Raw genomic sequence first — 18,164 nt, forward strand, 5'->3', positions numbered from 1 at the left:
TTTGGGCCTCCTTGGACAGATGCTTCCAAGGGGCATTTCTCTTTTACAAATAGAGGACGTCCCCAGCAATTTAGATACATTCTAAGTGCTATGTGTGTGTGTGTTTGTTTGAGTTTATTAATTAGGGTACTTTGGGCACTAGTTTAGTCTATTGGTGTCTTACACTGTATTTTTAACTTTTACCTCCCTATGGAGGTGCTTATAATTCCTACGTCATGTTAGTAAATCAAATAGGGGAGAGGAATCTTTTATCTCCCACATTCGGTTACACTCTTCCTCCTCTCTTCTTCTCTTCCCTCTTCTTCCTCTCATCTTCTCTTCTTCTCTTCTTCCTCTCATCTTCTCTTCTTCTCTTCTTACCTCTTACCTTCTCATCTCTTTTGTTGAATAAATCCTTGCAGTGCTTCCAACTTGGTATCAGAGCTAGGTTTGAGAGTCAACCAAGATTTCACATCTTTTGTACCTCTCTTTTGAACCCTAGAAAAGTAGAAGGTTCTAATAGAGGCTATATCATGTAAACAAACACTCTTAGAAGACCTATTGAAGTTCTTTCATCATTTAAAAGGCCTGATGGAAGGAGTTCGAAGGTTGTGAAGACCATTTAAAGAAGCAAGAAGGTCCTTAACGGCTACCTCCAAGCTCCAACCTTCCCTTGTTTTTCTGGTTTCTCCTTCATTGAGCAACATAAGTGAATGACGCTGGGCTGGTTGGTTGCCCAACGTTTGGCTTTTCAACCCCCTATGCCCTTGGTTACTGAAGAGGTGAGTTGGTGGAGCACAACTCATTCTCCTCCAAGCTATCAAGTACCATCAGATTTCCATTTTGCCATATTTTTTGCACAAAATGATTTGTGTTTTGAGATTGGTTGTTGTTGGATGGTGAGTTACAGCATTTGAGACTCATATGTTGTCATGGGATGAAGTTGTATGTGAGTTAATTTTCTTCAAGTTTTTATGGTCTACTTTATTGGTTTGAGTATTAAGAAGTTTTTGGGTAGAGTGTACTCCCCATTGGGTTTGGTTATTTAACTGACCTTTTAAGTGTGTTCTTACATCATGTCAAAGGTCAGTGAACCTATAGAAGATTCGGCTGGTGCTTCGAGTGGTACCAACCCTAGTTTGGTTGCATTTGACAATCCCAACACTCAAATTTCTATTGTGAAGTTAGACAGTACTGACTGCTTGGACTGGTCACATTCAGTGAAGTTGTCCTTGCGGAGTCGGGAGAAGTTAGAATACAACACTGGTACCATTAAAACTCCTCTTGCTAGTGATCCCACATATAAAAAATGGGAGATTGAGAACTCAATTTTTTTTACTTGGTTGATTTTTTTCATCTTGGGAATTGATTCACAAGAACCCTTTTCTTATGGATACTGACTGTTGCACAACTTAGCCCCACCATCACTTTCACATTCATTTGGAGCGTGTTGTAGTAAAAGTTGTTGTCCAAGTTCAAATGCATTACAAGTGAAGCATTTACTTACTATTGCATCAGTGAGTGTTTTAACTAATTAAGATTATTCCTCTATTGTACTAGTCTCACAAACCATCTTTTATTGATGTCGTAATATGCATATAAAGGTAGTATTGTCCATAGGGGTAGAATGGTACTTGCACTCATATCTCTTCTATTATAAATAAAGGAGGGTTGGTGTTAATTGACATAAGTCGTATTTTCCCCCAAAACCACATATTATCAGAGCACAAATCCAAATTTGGATCTCCCTAAAACCCTAACCCTCCATCGCCTCCTTTTTCTCTCACCTCTCCTCTCCATCGCCCCTCCCATAAAAACCAAGCCTCTCGCCTCCAGAAATGTTTTGCTTTATATCCAGTCAAGATACTAGATCTCAGCCTCATGGTAGCACTACCAAACCCAGTGATCGTTCTACTAGTGAGAAGGCACCAGTCAAATTTTATTATTGCGGTAACCAGAGGCACACTATGGAGCCTTGCTGGAAACTTAATGGGCAGCCAGACAACCTCGTGATTGTGGCTAAGGTCATGGGCGCTCATATCAGTCCCAAGAAAATTAGTTTGAGACCTCAGATATTTTGTTGCTGCTACTAACCCCACTAGCATAGTTTTCAAGGGGTCGCCAAGGAAACGACTTGGCATCGAGGTGGTTTTCCCAGGGCCTAGGTGACAATTGCCTTATTGCACTACATGTCGCCTTGTTCTTTTGGCACTTATCTATGCCAAATATCATTTAAGTAATACTTAAGATAAAATACCCCCTCTTTGAATCCAATAAAAATAGTTTAAATCAAATTCCAAGAGGATAAAAAGTCAATCCCCTAGTCTAAGAACAAAAACTAGATTTTGGCTATAGGAGCAATTTTCAAATTTTAAATGCTAGGATTTTTCTCAATTATGAAAATTTTAAATCCTATCATGTTAAAACATTGCTAAAATAATCTTTTGTTTTGATGTCTATAAAATTATTTTCATTTAGGTGATTTTAATAGTATTCGCACACTTTAAAATAAGTTTGACCGGATCATAACTTTGTCATTACAACTCAAATTTAAGTAATCTTATACTTGTTGGAAAATTGGTTTTATGTTATACCTAATACAAAAAGTCTTATGTAAAAATAAAACCATTTGACCAGTCAAACTTATTATAGAATAAGAACATATCTCTAAATGTTGATTTGTTATGACTTAATGTTGATTTTTTATGATTTGATATGGCTAAATGTTGATTTTTAATGACTTAATGTGGCTTAATGTTGATTTTTTATGATACAAGGTATATGTAGTTTACTAAATAATGCTAGAAAATAGGGAAAATAAAAAATAAAACTTGGCCACCTTGTTCGCCTTAAAGCGGGGGCCTTCTTGCCTAAGTGTTTAGACATCCCTCCAACGCCTTAGGTTGCCTTAACACCATGACAACTATACCCACATGTGCTTCTTTTTCAAAGGATGAGATCTCTCTTCTACGCCATCTGATGACTAGGTTGGAACCCTCATCTTTCATTGTTGTTGTTGCCTCTTTTCCGGTTACATCTGAGTCCCTCTCTATAAAGTTACCTTTTTATCCTACGTTGGCACCTCTTCAAGCACTAGTGCCTCACTTGATGATAGTAAACTGTTTTAGGAAGAAGAGGAGGTTGTGTCTGAGAAGGGGTGATGTCAGATATTGCCGAAATTTTCTTAGAAAAGCCATTACAAGTGTACTCTCGTCGAAAGAAAAAAGAAACCACTACCACTGTACTTGTCCAATCATCCTCCGATCCAAAGTCTAACATCCAATCAGGTAATTTCTTCCTGTCTAATTTGTCTCTTGGTCTTCTTATTGTTGTCCGTAAAGGAAGTAGGACCTACACTCAACATCCTATTTCTAATGTTGTGTTTTATAACTCCCTATCTCCTTCCAATCGTGCCTTCTTATCTTCCTTGCCTTTGTTTCTACTCCTCATAACTAAAAGGAGGCTTTTGCAGAACCACAACGGAAAGATGCACTGGATGAAGAAATGAGGGCACTTGGGAAGAATGGCACATTGGACTTGGTATCTCTTCCACCACACAAGAAGCCAGTAGGTTGCAAATGGGTGTTCACAGTTCAAGCAAAAGGTGGATAGAACTATAGATAGGTACAAAGCTAGATTAGTGGCCAGAGGTTTTACTCATACCTATCACCTATAGAATTGACTACCAAGAAACCTTTGCCCCGATTGCTAAGATGAACACCATTCAAGTCATCATTTCCTGTGCAATTAACTCAGGATGGGACCTACCGCAACTCAATGTCAAGAATGCCTTCCTCCATCCTGAGTTAAGGAAGAAGTGCACATAGACATCCCTCCAAGTTATCCTAGCAAGGAGATTCAAGGAAAGGTTTGCAAACTGAAGTGGGTATTGTATGGGCTGAAGCACTCCCAACATGCTTTGGTCGCTTTCACAGGGCTATGATTTCAGTGGGATATAAACAAAGTAATGCTGATCACACTCTACTTATCAAAAGAGTTGGTGATCAGGTTAATATTCTCATTGTATATGTTGATAATTGGGAGTGATCTAGCTGAAATGCTAACTTGAAGACTTATTTGGGTAAGGTGTTCAAGATTAAAGATCTAGGTAAGTTGAGATTCTTCTTTGGTATTACGTTGGCCCGATTTACTAGAGGTGTATTTCTCCCCCATCAAAAGTACATTCTAAACCTTTTCTCTGAGACTGAAAAGTCAAGGTGCAAGCTAATTGATACTCCTCTTGAGGTCAATGCTAATCTAAAAAGTAAGAATGGCGAATCAATTGATAAGGGTCAATACTAGAGACTAGTTGGGCGACTTATCTATTTCTCCCATGCTAGACTAGATATTGCCCATTTTGTTAGTTTGGTGAGTCAATGCATGAAAGATCCCTATTCTTCTCATATGGAAGCAGTTTCCGCATTCTCCGCTACTTGAAGTCAGCTCCAGGCATGGTTCGAAATCTCGTCGAAATTTTGGTAATTTTGGCCTCTTTTTTTGTCGAAACGAAACATGCTACGAAATACTATTTGTACACCAACTCGGCCAAATTTCAGTATCTCGGCGAAATTTCGGTATCTTGGCCTAGATTTCGGTATCGCCTCGACGAGATACTGAAATTTTGACTGTCTCGCCTGTCTCGACCATTTCGGTGAAATCTAGGTGAAAGCTGCAATTTTTTACACAAATCACTCGTACTAGCCTCTAATTAGCCACATCATCACACATTTTGACTTCCAAATCTCTCCAAGAAGATTTACACATTCAAAGCTTAGGAAAGGTAAAGTTCTTTCTCGAAAATCTTTTTTTTTAAATAGTACATAAATACATATTGGGTGCTTATAGATTTTTTATATGTTAGACACTAGAGGCCAATCTATAACCTTACAGAGTCAAAAATTTTTTTGGTACATAAATATTTTTTTTTGTTTAAAAATTTATTTTCCATTAACATAAATTATTAATTTTTATGATAAATATTGCTTTGATGCATGTCAACTATATATATGTTAGTCACCAATGATTGTTCTATGACTCCATTGGAGTGAAATTTTTTTTCATCCAGTAATTATTTATTTTAATTTTCTAAAAATATGAAAAACAGATTAATAATTGAAAAATAATTTTAAAAATAGGGAAAAATATTCTGTTTTGATTAAAAAAATAAGAAATTAATATTAAAGTGTTTTGGACATTGATAGTCTATCTACTTCTATTGGCAGAATGAGTTTGAGTGGAGGGGATAGTCATCCTCACATTGAGAGTAGAGGGAGTGGGCAATGGTGTGCCCTATCATTTACTGAAGAGAGCACCTGGTCAGAGTATCATGGACCTTATGGTCAATTCACTGGGATGGGGCATACATCTAGTTCATCCATTCCTAGTAGTAGTACTGACTATGGCTCCCAAACCCAGTCACAAGGTAGTGACTTTGTGGACAATTTATTCTCATACCCAGCCAACCCATACATGTTGCTGGAACCATCAGTTGATAGTAGCTCAATGGCGGGTTTTTCTTCTTCATACTATGGTGGTGATACGTACCCTCGGATAGGTTACCTTCAGTATGTAAATGACTCAGTCTTTTTGGCAGATGTGGAGGACTAGTTCGATTCTTCTCTCAAACTATGACGTGGCATGCATTCGTGGTGCAATCAGAGGAAAATGCATGTCGACTTCATCGTACTGGGCGTGGAATCCATCCAGGCCGTCATAGTTCTTTCCAGTAGATAGTAGATAGTCATTATGATTACTATTGTACTGTCGTGTAACTAATATGCTCAGTGGATGACTTTAGTTGGGAGTTGTGAATTAGGGAGTTGTAAAGTGTATTACTCTAATACTCTAAATATTAGTTAATTAATGACTTAGATGCATTATTTATTTTTTTTACTATCATATTATTTCTTGTTCTAGCAATGAAGCAGGTAAAATCTCCAGAACAGTTCGACGGTTGCTACCAAACAAAGGTGCAACTCTAAAACAATGTCATGTTCTAATATTTTTGCATTTTTATGTTCTAAACATGTTTATTAACCTTAAAATAAGCTATCTACCAAGTTTCAGGTTAAAATATGGTTGTTTGACCACCGAAACGGTCAACCAAAAAAAAAAAAATACACCAACTCGGCCGAGTTGATGTTTCTGAACCCACTGAAACACCGAAATGAAACGAAATTATGAACCTTGGCTCCAGGTAAGGCCATTTTGTTCTCACTTTGCCATCATATACATGTTCAGGCACATATTGATGCAGACTGGGATGGTTCCCCAGATGGCCGACAGTCCCACGTCAAGCTATTGCACTTTTATTGGGGCAATCTTGTCACATGGCGTAGGAAGAAGCAAGATATGATGGCTAGATCTAGCACAAAGGCCGAGTTTAGAGCCATAGCACATGGTATTTACGAGTAACTTTGGCTCCATGGGTTACTTTAGGATTTGGGTGTGCATATTCAATTGCCTATGATGTTGTACTGTGATAAGAAATAAGCTATTAGCATGTACATAACCTAGTTCAGCATAATCGAACAAAGCATGTGGAGATTGACAAGCATTTTATCAAGGAGAAGATGGGGCAAAGGTCTTGTATGCATTCCTTTTGTAAGGTATAAAGAGAAGCTAGCAGATGTCCTTACAAAGGTTCTTAGTGGTAAGGTTTTTCATCCTATTTTTTGCAATTTGGGCATATGTTATATCCATGCACCAACTTGAGGGCGAGTGTTGTACTATGGGTGTAAGGGTAGTATTCTACATAGGGGCAAAATGGTACTTGCACTCATATCTGTGTTCTACGATGAATAAAGGAGGGCTGGTGTTAACTGACACAAGTCATATTTTCCCCAAAAACCACAACTGTATATAACTTAATTGCAACATGAAAGTTTCAAGCCTCTCTTCTCACCCCATTTCTCTTCCATTATGAGAATTAAAATCTCCAACTGTTCAGTCAGAATATGGATTGTAAAGATAGATGCAAATAGCATCATCATCATGGAACTCTACGATGCCAACCAATATCTACTTCATCCTATCTATTGGCTATCCTAAATTTCACTAGTCTCAACTCCAATGTCTCAATGCAGCTTTGATATTTCATTGTTGGACCTGAATGACACCTTTGTATGCTATGGTCTGGAAACCAATTCCTGTCAACGACCTAGCACATTGATGTTCCATATGCTTCTTAATAAACTGACACCCGTGATGCTCAAATTCAGAGTAAACTGATGGGACAATAAAGTCTTTTGGACGCACAAACACATCCATTTTGTTAGAAGCTAAAATAAAAGATAAAATATTAACATTATATAAGGTTTCTAACATATTTCTTTATTCATAATGCTAATAACATGTGGAAGTACATTCAGGGAAAAAAATAATCAAGCTCAGTAAATTAAGAGATCTGACCAATATGTAATATCTCCTTTATGAACTGCCCCAAGTATGAAGATATCACACACACTGCCTTTTCCATTTTTAATCTCTATGGACTACAGTTCTAAACCGACAATCAGAAAATAACATCAAAGTAGGAATCATAATGTAAACAAACCTGAGTGACAATTACATTGAGAGGCACTGTACAAGAGCTACACCAAAACTGAACAAGTAGCCTGCATCCCAAAACAAAAAAAAAAATGACAGTTACGTCCTTGCAGGTATTATGAGAACATTGATAAACTCAAGAGATAAATTTAGACAGTGGACATTTTAGTTTTCACAAACTATTATTGTTCTTCATATTTTTGCAAAAAAAAAATAAAAAAAATCGTCAGTCCTAAACTGAAAAATGTTTCAGCATTAACGAAGATTACGTACTCATTTCCTTTTAGATCTAAGCAACAAAGCATGCTACGCAAAACAGAGGACAAATGTATGTAGGGAAGTAAATAACTAAATGGATAGTCGAAATTTCGTATTCAAACTTGTTCATTTTCATTTAGGGGAATCCGTATTTGGAAAATCAGTTTCCATAAATTATCCGAATCTATTCAAAAGCTAATCAGATGTGAATATAGAAATTTCAATTTCAGACCGGATTATCCAATTTGTTTAGGTCCTAGTGTCCTACTATAAAAATATGATTAAATAATGGTTTTATAAGCCATATTATATAATATTAAACTACTCTTATCAATTACTGTATATTATAAGTAATTAAACAAGAAATTGAATTAAAAAAAAAAAAAAAGATTCATGAGTACATGTATGTAATTTCAGATTTGACACTTATTCAGCTTTTCACCTTCTCGAATTTATTCTTCTCTTGTTCTTCCCCACTCATCGGAGATAGGGAGATCACAGCGCCACTCTCTCCAAATGCACGACTCCACTCTACAGTCTCTACTAGGAATGTAAATGTATAGTCGAAAATTCGTACTTCGTGTTCGTATCCATTTAGAGGAATTCATATTTGAAAAATCAGTTTCCAGAAACTATTCAAATCCATTCAAAATCTGATCGGATGCGGGTACAAATAGTGTTATATTCGACTCTAATTCAATCCGTATACATCCCTAAATGCTTTTTTTTTTTTTTTTTTTTTTTGTGAATAAATAATTCATTACCAAGAAGAAAGACAAATTACAGGCCCAAAGAAGGGGAGGGGAGAGGAAAAGCAAAAACCCAGACTCAAAGAGGAGGGTTGTTGCTAATGATAGAGCTAGGGAGCTCCCAGGAATTTACAATATGACAATTTCAAGGGGAGAAATTACAAGTAGAAGAGACCCTAGCAATCTTCGCTTTGACGTCAAAGGAGACAGAGCTCCAAATCTTTTCAAGAGGATGGGAGTTGGAGGTCCATTTCCTATGGTTTATTTCCATCCAAGTCTGCTTAATGGTTGCACAGAAGGCGAGCTTTCCCACAATATCATAAACAGACTTTCCCTGAAATGTCATATCCATCCAAATCCTCTCCCAATATAAAGGGAGAATTCTCCTCTTGGCTGGCCAGCATTTGGCAAGAATAAAGAATTCCTTTCCAGATAAAGGAGGAGACAGTGCAAGCAAAGAAGAGGTGCTCAATATTTTCTAGATCATTACCATAGAGACTGCACATGGGGTCAGCTGGAATGCCTCTCTGGATGAGGAAGGACTGGGTAGGTAAAGAATTTGTGAATGCTCTCCAAGCTGTGCAGCTCTAACGGGGAATGTGATACTTAAACCAGATGAGCTTGTGCCAAGGGGAGGGGGGCCCGTGATTTCTAATAAACTCCCAAGCAGCATTGGAAGAGAAGAGTTTTGAAGAGGCCAAAGTCTATAGGATAGAGTCTTTCCTTTGCTGCCCGGAATCTAGAAGGACCAGCAAAGAAGCCCAAATATCTGCAAGCTGGGGAAAGAATTGGGTCGGGGGGGACCAATTGCTAGAGGATAAGATGTCGACAACAAGGGCATACTTGGATAGGCTGGAACTATAGATGCTTCTAGCACTTGTTGCATAGTATAAAATGCCTTTGGGTGCCAAGGATCCAGCCAAAGATAGGTATTGGTCCATCGCTGATCTGAGACGAAATGGCTACAGAGGCCGAATTGAGATGATTTTGTGCCACGCCCATAAGGCATCTGAGGGGGGATTCACTGTCCAATAAGAATCTGACCGAAGAAGATTGGAGTAGACCCATTCAACCCATATACTTCCCTTCTTAGTGACAAGATTCCAGACCATTTTGATGATCCCAGCCAGGTTAACATCCTTGATTCATCTCAAGCCTAATCCCCCTTCCGCTTTAGGAAGGCAAACAACAACCTAGCTGATAAGGCGAAGAAATCTGGAGCAATCACTTCCTTTCCAAAGGAAAGAGACAAAGATGGATTCAAGCTTAGAGATGATGGACTTCGGCCAACCATAGATACCTGACCAGTAAATGTAGAAGCTCAAAGAATAGATCTAACGAGCTCTAGGCGGCCAGCAAAAGATAAGAGCTTTCCTTTCCAAGCTTGTTAATTTATCATAAGGTCTTGCCAAGAATGTTATATTCGCTTTTTGGATTTTTTGTCTTCGACGACCAGGGGTAGGGAACCTATTGGTTCCATGATGACTAATGAGCTAGCGAGATAAAAGTTTCCAAATATTACACAACATGCTTATAAACTTCAAGAGTATGACTAGTACAACTACAGATGGTGCAAAAGAATACCATAAAAACAAAAGTGAAATAGGACCTCTAAAAGTTTTTTAGGTCTTTCAATTGTAACATTTTTTATTAGTTGGACGCATATTAGTCCTTTCTAATTTTTTTTTTCATATTCTTTAGATGTTCTCGTTTATTGTGCTTCAATAAGAAGACCAACTAAAATAACCATATTTAGCAACAAACATGCCTTAATAACATACTGATATCATAAACCTATGGGTGTGGAGAGCCAAGAAAAAATGTACAAAATATCATAGACCTTTGGATCTCTAGAGAGTAACTACCTAGTATTCCACACTTTGACTACTAAAATGTTTTCATGCAACTTAAGATTTTTCAGTATCCAAGCAAAATGCTGAAGATTAAGGGGGCAACTTGAAGGGTTCTGAAACTCGAAGGTATAAATCTCAATCCAAATGGAAGTTATGAATCACATGCCTAAATTTCTTCCAACAGTCATGCCAAGGACTTGGTTTCTGTGTTTAGTACAGATACAATTATACCTAACTCTCGAGAGATTAACTCCGAATGGAACTTCCATGAACTTATAGAAAATAATAGTTGACTTTGGAGGAAAGAAATCAATATTCCCTACATAGAGGATGACCATTGAGGAGGAGTGATATGATCCAAATAGAAAGATGTAAAAGAGCTAGGGGCAGACCAAAAATGACCATATGAGAAGTGGTGAGGAAAGACATGCACAAATTAGGCCTTGCTCCAAGTATGGCATTGAACAGAGCGGATTGGAAGTCTAGGATCTAGGTAGTAGACCCAATCTAGCTGTGTCTACTTCATTACGATTTTTGTGATTTGTTCTTGTCACTTGTGTCCTTGCTTGGATCCATGTAGCCGACTGCCAACCCCATTAAGTTGGGATAAGGCTTCGTTGCTGTTGTTGTTGTTGTTGTTGTTGTACATAGAGGATGACCCCTGCTTAATATGACACTTGCTTGAGATAGTGGAGGGCCCCATAATGGTAAATGTTGGCTGGTGCAAGGGGTTCGTCCTTGCTCGTTTGAGGCCCTCATCCTCTTAGGCATGTCTAAGTGGTAGGGTTAGTGGCTACCTTTTCTGTATATTCTTCCCTTTCTTTCCTAATATAATACGCTTATCAAAAATATATATATGACTCTACCCAAAAGATGCTACTCAATTACTTGATTGATTTGAGCATTATGACTTGCACTACAATATCATAAAGCAACAAGAACGAAGATCAGGAAACAACTATGATGCAGTCCGATATTTTCTTGAACTGGCGAGAGGTAAAAATTTTAACTTCTATCCTGCAAAGATAGTCCTCCTTCCGGTTTGTGTTGTCCCAAATTCTTTCTTCACCTTCCAAATTAGGTTATGGTTTTTTATTAATTTTACAACTTGACCCTTTGAATTGATTATTATAACTCATTTAAGAGATTTCAAAGAAGTAGTGGAAGCCAGAGGGGGGAAATTGGAAAGCGAAGGCTATGGTTGATGTCCTAACCGTCCACCCTTAAGACTTTGTTCTTTTTCAAAGGAGACAATCATTACAAGGAGTAAATCTCTTTCTTGATCTTCTAGATAGGTTTGAATCAAACAGGTACTAAGCTTAGGATTTATTGGGCATCAATGCGAAGTAAGCTTTCATAAAGGGGAAATTAACTCATATCACCTCAGCCTTATCCCAACTAAATGGGTTTGGCTACAGAGATCTATTTTCTCCAATCAACTCTATTCAAAGCCAGACTAGTTACTAGTCCTAAGGTATCATTTTTTTCCTCACCACCTCTTCTATAGTCATTCTAGGTCTACCCTTACCCTTTTAGCTACTCCAATCTGAACATCTCACCCATCATTACTCGAGCATGCAAATACCTCCATTGCACATGTGCATACTACCTCAAACTACTTTCTCTCAGCTTAAATGTATCAAAGCTACTCCTAGATTAGCTCTAAATTGTTCATTCTTTATTTTTATATTTTTTATAAATTTATCACTTATCCATCTCAACATCCTCATTTCAACTACACAATATTTGCTTATATGTTGTTTCTTTACTGCCCACATTCAGCTTCATGCATCATTCTTGGTTCTATAACTGTCTTATAAAACTTCTCATTGAGTTGTAAAGAAATACACCGATCACAAAACACTCCAAAAGCACCCCCTTCACTTCATCCACCACACTCTAATTCGTTGTGTAACATCATCCTCTATTTCTACTTTTCTATGATTAAACATAGATACCTAAAATTATCACTTGGCGGTATCTCCCTACCGTTAATTCACTACCCCCAATTTCAATCCTATTGTAGCTAGAGTTATTTGCCACATTGCTCTGGCTCTTGTTCTACATATCTTAAAACCTCTTGATTCAAAAGGAGATATCCATAATTCCAACTTGGCGTTTGTCCTTATATTTGTTTCATATACCAATACTACATCATCAGCAAAAGCATACACCAAGGGACTTGATTTTGAATGTCTCTAGTTAAAATTGGTTTATCTATGATTACTGCATACAAATACAGGGTTAAAACTGATCCTTGATGTAATACAAATATAATTGGAAACCAAACAATGATTAAAAAATTAAATAAACTCAAAGATTACAAAAACTTTCACTGGTGTTCCAATTTATACAAAGCATAAATAAGTCACAATGCAGGATCATGCAGATTAGTACAACCGTTGAATAAATGCATGTTTCAGTAATTTATCTGAGAGCTTCAAGCTGCAAGTACACATATTTTCTAAAGAAACTTAAGCATTATTGATGTAATTATCATGTAAAAAATTTAATTTTTTACAAAATCATGTAAGAAAAATATTACATACACAAAGAAAGCAATATTTATGGCTAGAAACATACCCAGAAGTTAGGCGGATGACAATCATAATATGGTTCTTCATGAAACATGAACGTTGCTTGAAGCCCCACTAGACAAACAAATAGCCAACTAAAATCAATTATATATATATATATATATATAATGGGTAAATAATTCAAAATTTCCAAATAGTTTTACAAAAGGACCTCAAGTGCCAAAAGATTTTGACTGGACTAGTTCTTGAATTTTTCAGAATATAAAATGTGTTGCAGAAAGGGAAAACATGGTATGGATCAAAAGGCCAATATATTATGCATGAAGAAGTTGAACAGAAAAACTTCCTCCGCTGTTGTATTAAACTTGAGCAGTATCAAGTTCAATTTCACATAAGAGTTTTCCTCTATAGATTTTCCTTTCACCCTATGGTAAAGTAGGGATTAATAATTGCAATTGTAGAAATTATCAGAATGCCTTCAAAAGGCATAAGAAAGAAGAAGAGGTTGATCATATATTTTCACCACCAACTGAATCTATTGGTACCATGAAATTCCCTGAAACAATGAGCTTCCACCTATGGGGAACTTTGTAACCTTTTCCCAGTGCTTTATAACTTTTGGTCACTACTACAGTTTTTTTTTTTTTTTTTTTTTGGGGGGTGGGGGGAGTGGTGGTGGGGGGTTTAAAACCTACCAAATATCTGTAACCACATGGTGACCTCGCCGTTCACCCATGTTCCTCACAGTGGCAACTCCACGGGGGATTTATTTAGGTCAAACTTTTATGTGCTTGGCATGTTTTACAGTCATAGGACAGTAAGTTTTTTATTTTTGTATGCTAACTTTGGTGGGCTAACCATTTTGAGGACATTTGGCTAAAATGGTCACACTATTTAATTGATCTTTGAAGGAAGAGTAATTGATATCGTAGAAAACATTCGGCAACTCAGCATGAAACCTATAAGCAATGTTTTCTGGTTGAGTTCTTTGATGACTCTTTGATGAAAGTGCTGCAGATTTTCCACTCGGAAAAATTTCAGTTGTTCCCATCCCTCCAAGAGTAAGATTTTTTTCTTGCACTGTATACTTGTTAAAGTCTTCATGGTGGACAACTTTGTAGGTAGATATTTTGATCTCACTAATTAATGTCAGGTGACCCCGGATGATGAAAATAAGGTGGATCACCTCTTTATTGTGAGATTGAAATAGGTTTTGGGTGCTTGACATTTTATGTCGATTGGATAGAGCACTGGAGGAGGTGAAGTATATGTTATTGTTTTTTTCCCATCAACCAAACATATAGCCTAACCTCCAGATGGTCTAGATAGTAGTATATAGGTCTCTTTCTCTCTCTTTTTATTTTTGGGTGTAAATGGGAGGTCAGAATCTAATGGCTGGGAGTTAAGAGGGAAGTTCTGGTAGTAATGGATTTTTCTTATAAATAATAACAGTGGATGAAGGTCAGTACTTGGGTTGCCATTGTTTTTTAGCTTTTTTATATTTTTGATGAGTGCTGTTGTTTTAAATTTGAATACATCCCTTGGTTATTCATCTTCTTCTCCCTTCTTGTTCATCAACCTACACCATCACATTTAAAGTAGCCACCCCTCCCTCTCCCCCCCCCCCCCCCAAAAAAAAAAATTGTAGAAAAGTTTAACGGCCCAATATCAGCCATACCATTAAATGGAATTCCTATGACCACATAGCCGGTGTTTGATTAATCAATGCCTTGAATCAATATTTCTTTTGCTCTCTAATTTTTAACGCACAATATTTAAACATGTAACTATGACCACTAAAGATTCATATAGTATGTCATCTTACCAGGGACCAGATAAAAGTTGCCATTTCAAACGCATTCTGCATGCATGGTAACGAACATGAAAATGAGTGAATAATCAAATAGAATGAACACGGAGATTTAAGAAAACCAACTCAAAATCAGATAAAGGGTAGTGCACTTGTGCAATATTTTCACCTTGTTAAAGCTCTAGGGGCAATTCTGTCCTATAGGGCTTAGTATTCTGCGCTACTTATTTTATTTTCTCTTTACTTATTGTAATAAGCAGGTTAAGGTTATTTCTGACCCCTAAGTTACACCTCTTATTTGGACTTATATATAGATGTGGAGCAGTCTGCAGTAGGGCACAATTCACTATCGCAGGCTGCCTCCAACATACAAGTTCGGTAGTCTCTCTCTCTTTGTTTTCCCTTGGTTTGATTACTTTGATTCTGGTTTGTAACACACCTGAAAGGAGATAAACTGTATCAACCATAACAGAATATGTGGCTTTCCAAACCAAAAGAGATCATCACGTGGCTTTACTTGTGCTGTGGCAGCAGGGCCCGTCGATTCAGAAATTTCAAGAGCTAATATGGAGACAACATGCTGGAGTTTTGTACCAACCAACATTACCAGCTTTGACATGTGAAACCAAGCAAAAGGAATTTGAAAATTAATGACCAAAATTTCATTAATTGAAACAAACAAAAAATCCTCTCATAATAGTATAAGAAAACAGAAGAATAAAAAAAGAATAAGGACGCTTACAATAACAGGGATAAAAGACAGCCAGAAGTATATATTAAGCCCTGTCACAGGAAGATGACTTCTAACTGTCATATTATATGAGTAATAAAAGCATACAGTATTCCTCTCAGTTTCCTCAGTTAGAAGAATAGTTTACCGTGAATATTTACGAAGATGCACAGTATAGCGTAACCCCACAATGGCCAGCTACAAAAATAAAGAAAATCTAATTTAAAACCATTTATTGCTCATATCCAACTACCATAGCCATTCAGAATTTCATTCATCTTATGAAACCTTAAAAATAAAAATGCTCAGTCAAAGGTCATGCCTTTTCTTTCATGACAATCTAACTAGATATTAGAACAAGAGAATATATTTTAATATTTCTCTACTACACTTTATAGGGGGGACGGAATCAAAGAGAGTGAGATAGGGCCTCAACAAGTTCCAAAGCAGATAATACAGAAACTGAACATGGCTCATGGATTGATCCTCATGAGTGAAGGGTTGAAATCGTCTGCAATTTCGATCTTGTACAATTCCGTGCAATACTACCTTCAGGGGGTGACACGTGTATTGATACCAATACAATGGTCCAAATCTAGTACAATTAATAATATATTACATCAGTGAAGAGGCATTTAAATCAGATCTGGACCATTGCATTGGTATCAATACACATGTCACCCCCTGAAGGTGGTATTTCACGGAATTGTACGAGATCGGAATTGCAGACGATTTTTTTCCCATGAGTGAATGGAGAACGTCACAAGTAGGCTCTTAGTATGAAAAAAAAAAATTCCAAGATTACACGTAGTCCTTGGAGTACCTCTAGGGCTAGCATACATTCTAACTTCCCAGAAATCAATACACCCTTTCCCCGTCTCTTTACTCACAGGAACTAAGATATCAGGCACAATCCACTGAGAGGTTGTCATTCATGAATTTGATGTTGCCAGCAGTGAAGATAATAGAAAGCACACATAGTAAGTTATGAGTCTAGAATCATTGGTGGGAAACAGAAACATACCTGATACCTACTATCCCATGAAACTCATCCTCCATGCTTCGGACCATATATTTATGAAAATCATAGGAAAGTGGCAGTTTATGATTCTGGGAAGAGTAGCATGAGGATTAATTGCATAATACATTGAAAAGAATAAAAACAAGGGAACAGCATTCCAATATGAAATGGTCGACTACAGAGGTGCTTAAAGTTTAGGAGCAACAATAAGAAATGCTTGCATAATGTTATCTCAACAGAATAAGAGGAAGGAAAACGCCTTCCACGACCAAGAGAAAGTACAGAAATAGTGAAACCCTTCTAGTCAAAAGTTCTCAAAATGATCCTAAAAAATTCGTTAAGTGTTTATTAACTACTCTTAAGACAAGTTTCATTGATATAATATGAAATCAAACATTTGATGTGGTGTGAAATGCCAAGTGCAATAGACAAATAAACAACGGAGGATTGACACCTTAAGACTCTTATATGTAGCATTTATCAAAAGTCCAAGATCATATTTCTGTTCAATTATAAGTTATTAACATCCGGTAGGCAAACTCTAGTCATACTGTTTGCACCATTGCAATTACCCATTTATTTTGAAGTAAAAGTGGGATTAAATTTTCTCTCTTGTATTCCTTTAGCTTCCAGCATACTTTCTTCATGTATTTTCTTACAAGCCATGTAATGTATATTCACCAGCTCTCATATGAAGAAAAAAAAATTCAAAGTTCTTTCAGATAGATGTTGTGAGGTATGGGGATGGTATCTGAGAAAGAACTACAAGTCATTAAAACATGAGGATGGTGAATCAGTGAATGAGTAATAAAAAATGTGATCAAATAATTCTAGTTCAGAAACTTCATTAGCATAGTAAATGGAGAACTCACAGTGATGAAACCCAAGCGTAGTGCCATGTAATCGGACTTCTCAATAGAACTCTTGAACTGACGTAGAAAGCAAAGCTGCACTAAGAACCAATTGTATGATCAACTTGATGATGCAGTACAGCTCTGTACTACATGATATAACAACAGAAGTTGAAGTACTAATCAAATTAAAAGAACAGACACAAAATTGATTAACTCAGCAATAGAAGCCAGCAGGTCAGCAACTAGACTCAACTTCTAAGACAGAAATCGTTAAATTTGATTCATTCAACTACATTCAGCAAGTAATCTATTGAGATAGTCATTCTCATGTTAAGTTCCAAAAGAAGAAATAAGAAGGTTAAGAACGTTTTTTCATTCAGACGGTCAGAAATAATAAGAGATCTAACCAATTGATTCACATGTTTAAAACATAAATCAGTCAAAATCCCAGCCATCCAGCTAGAGATATCAATAGCAGAGGAATTATACTATGTAACAGTTTCAAATGATTGAAAGAAAGATTCAAACCACCCTTTTAAGAGAAAAAACAAAGAAAGAGTTTACTAATTCCACCAAAAAATTATTGACCCTTTTTATAGCCCTTTAATAGAACTTCATAATCAAAAGAACAGTAGAGGCAAAAGCAAGCTCAACAATATTTGAATAAAAACATCCAGAAATTAATGTATTATATACAAGAAGAATGGATTATCACCATCCAAATGAGAACCCTGCTCCTGCTCCACGGATGGGATGTGTGATGGAAGACAAAAGTGGTCTGCCGCCTCATCACCTTGTTCCTTCTTGCTATATCACAGATTTTGA

General features: G+C 36.8%; 1 protein-coding gene across 1 annotated transcript in view; it reads right to left on the minus strand.

The window, feature by feature from the left end:
- The window catches only part of LOC122083229 (MLO-like protein 4), a 40,937-nt gene that overhangs the window by 8,907 nt on the left and 13,866 nt on the right, over positions 1-18,164 (minus strand). The window contains exons 13-15 of the mRNA XM_042650957.1: positions 12,971-13,038; positions 7,531-7,595; positions 7,181-7,188 (exon numbers count right to left, since the gene is read on the minus strand). Coding sequence (XP_042506891.1) covers positions 7,181-7,188; positions 7,531-7,595; positions 12,971-13,038 — 141 coding nt within the window. The remainder of the gene's footprint in view (positions 1-7,180; positions 7,189-7,530; positions 7,596-12,970; positions 13,039-18,164) is intronic.

This window comes from Macadamia integrifolia, chromosome 7 (assembly GCF_013358625.1).
Source record: "Macadamia integrifolia cultivar HAES 741 chromosome 7, SCU_Mint_v3, whole genome shotgun sequence".
Classification (NCBI taxonomy): Eukaryota; Viridiplantae; Streptophyta; class Magnoliopsida; order Proteales; family Proteaceae; genus Macadamia; species Macadamia integrifolia.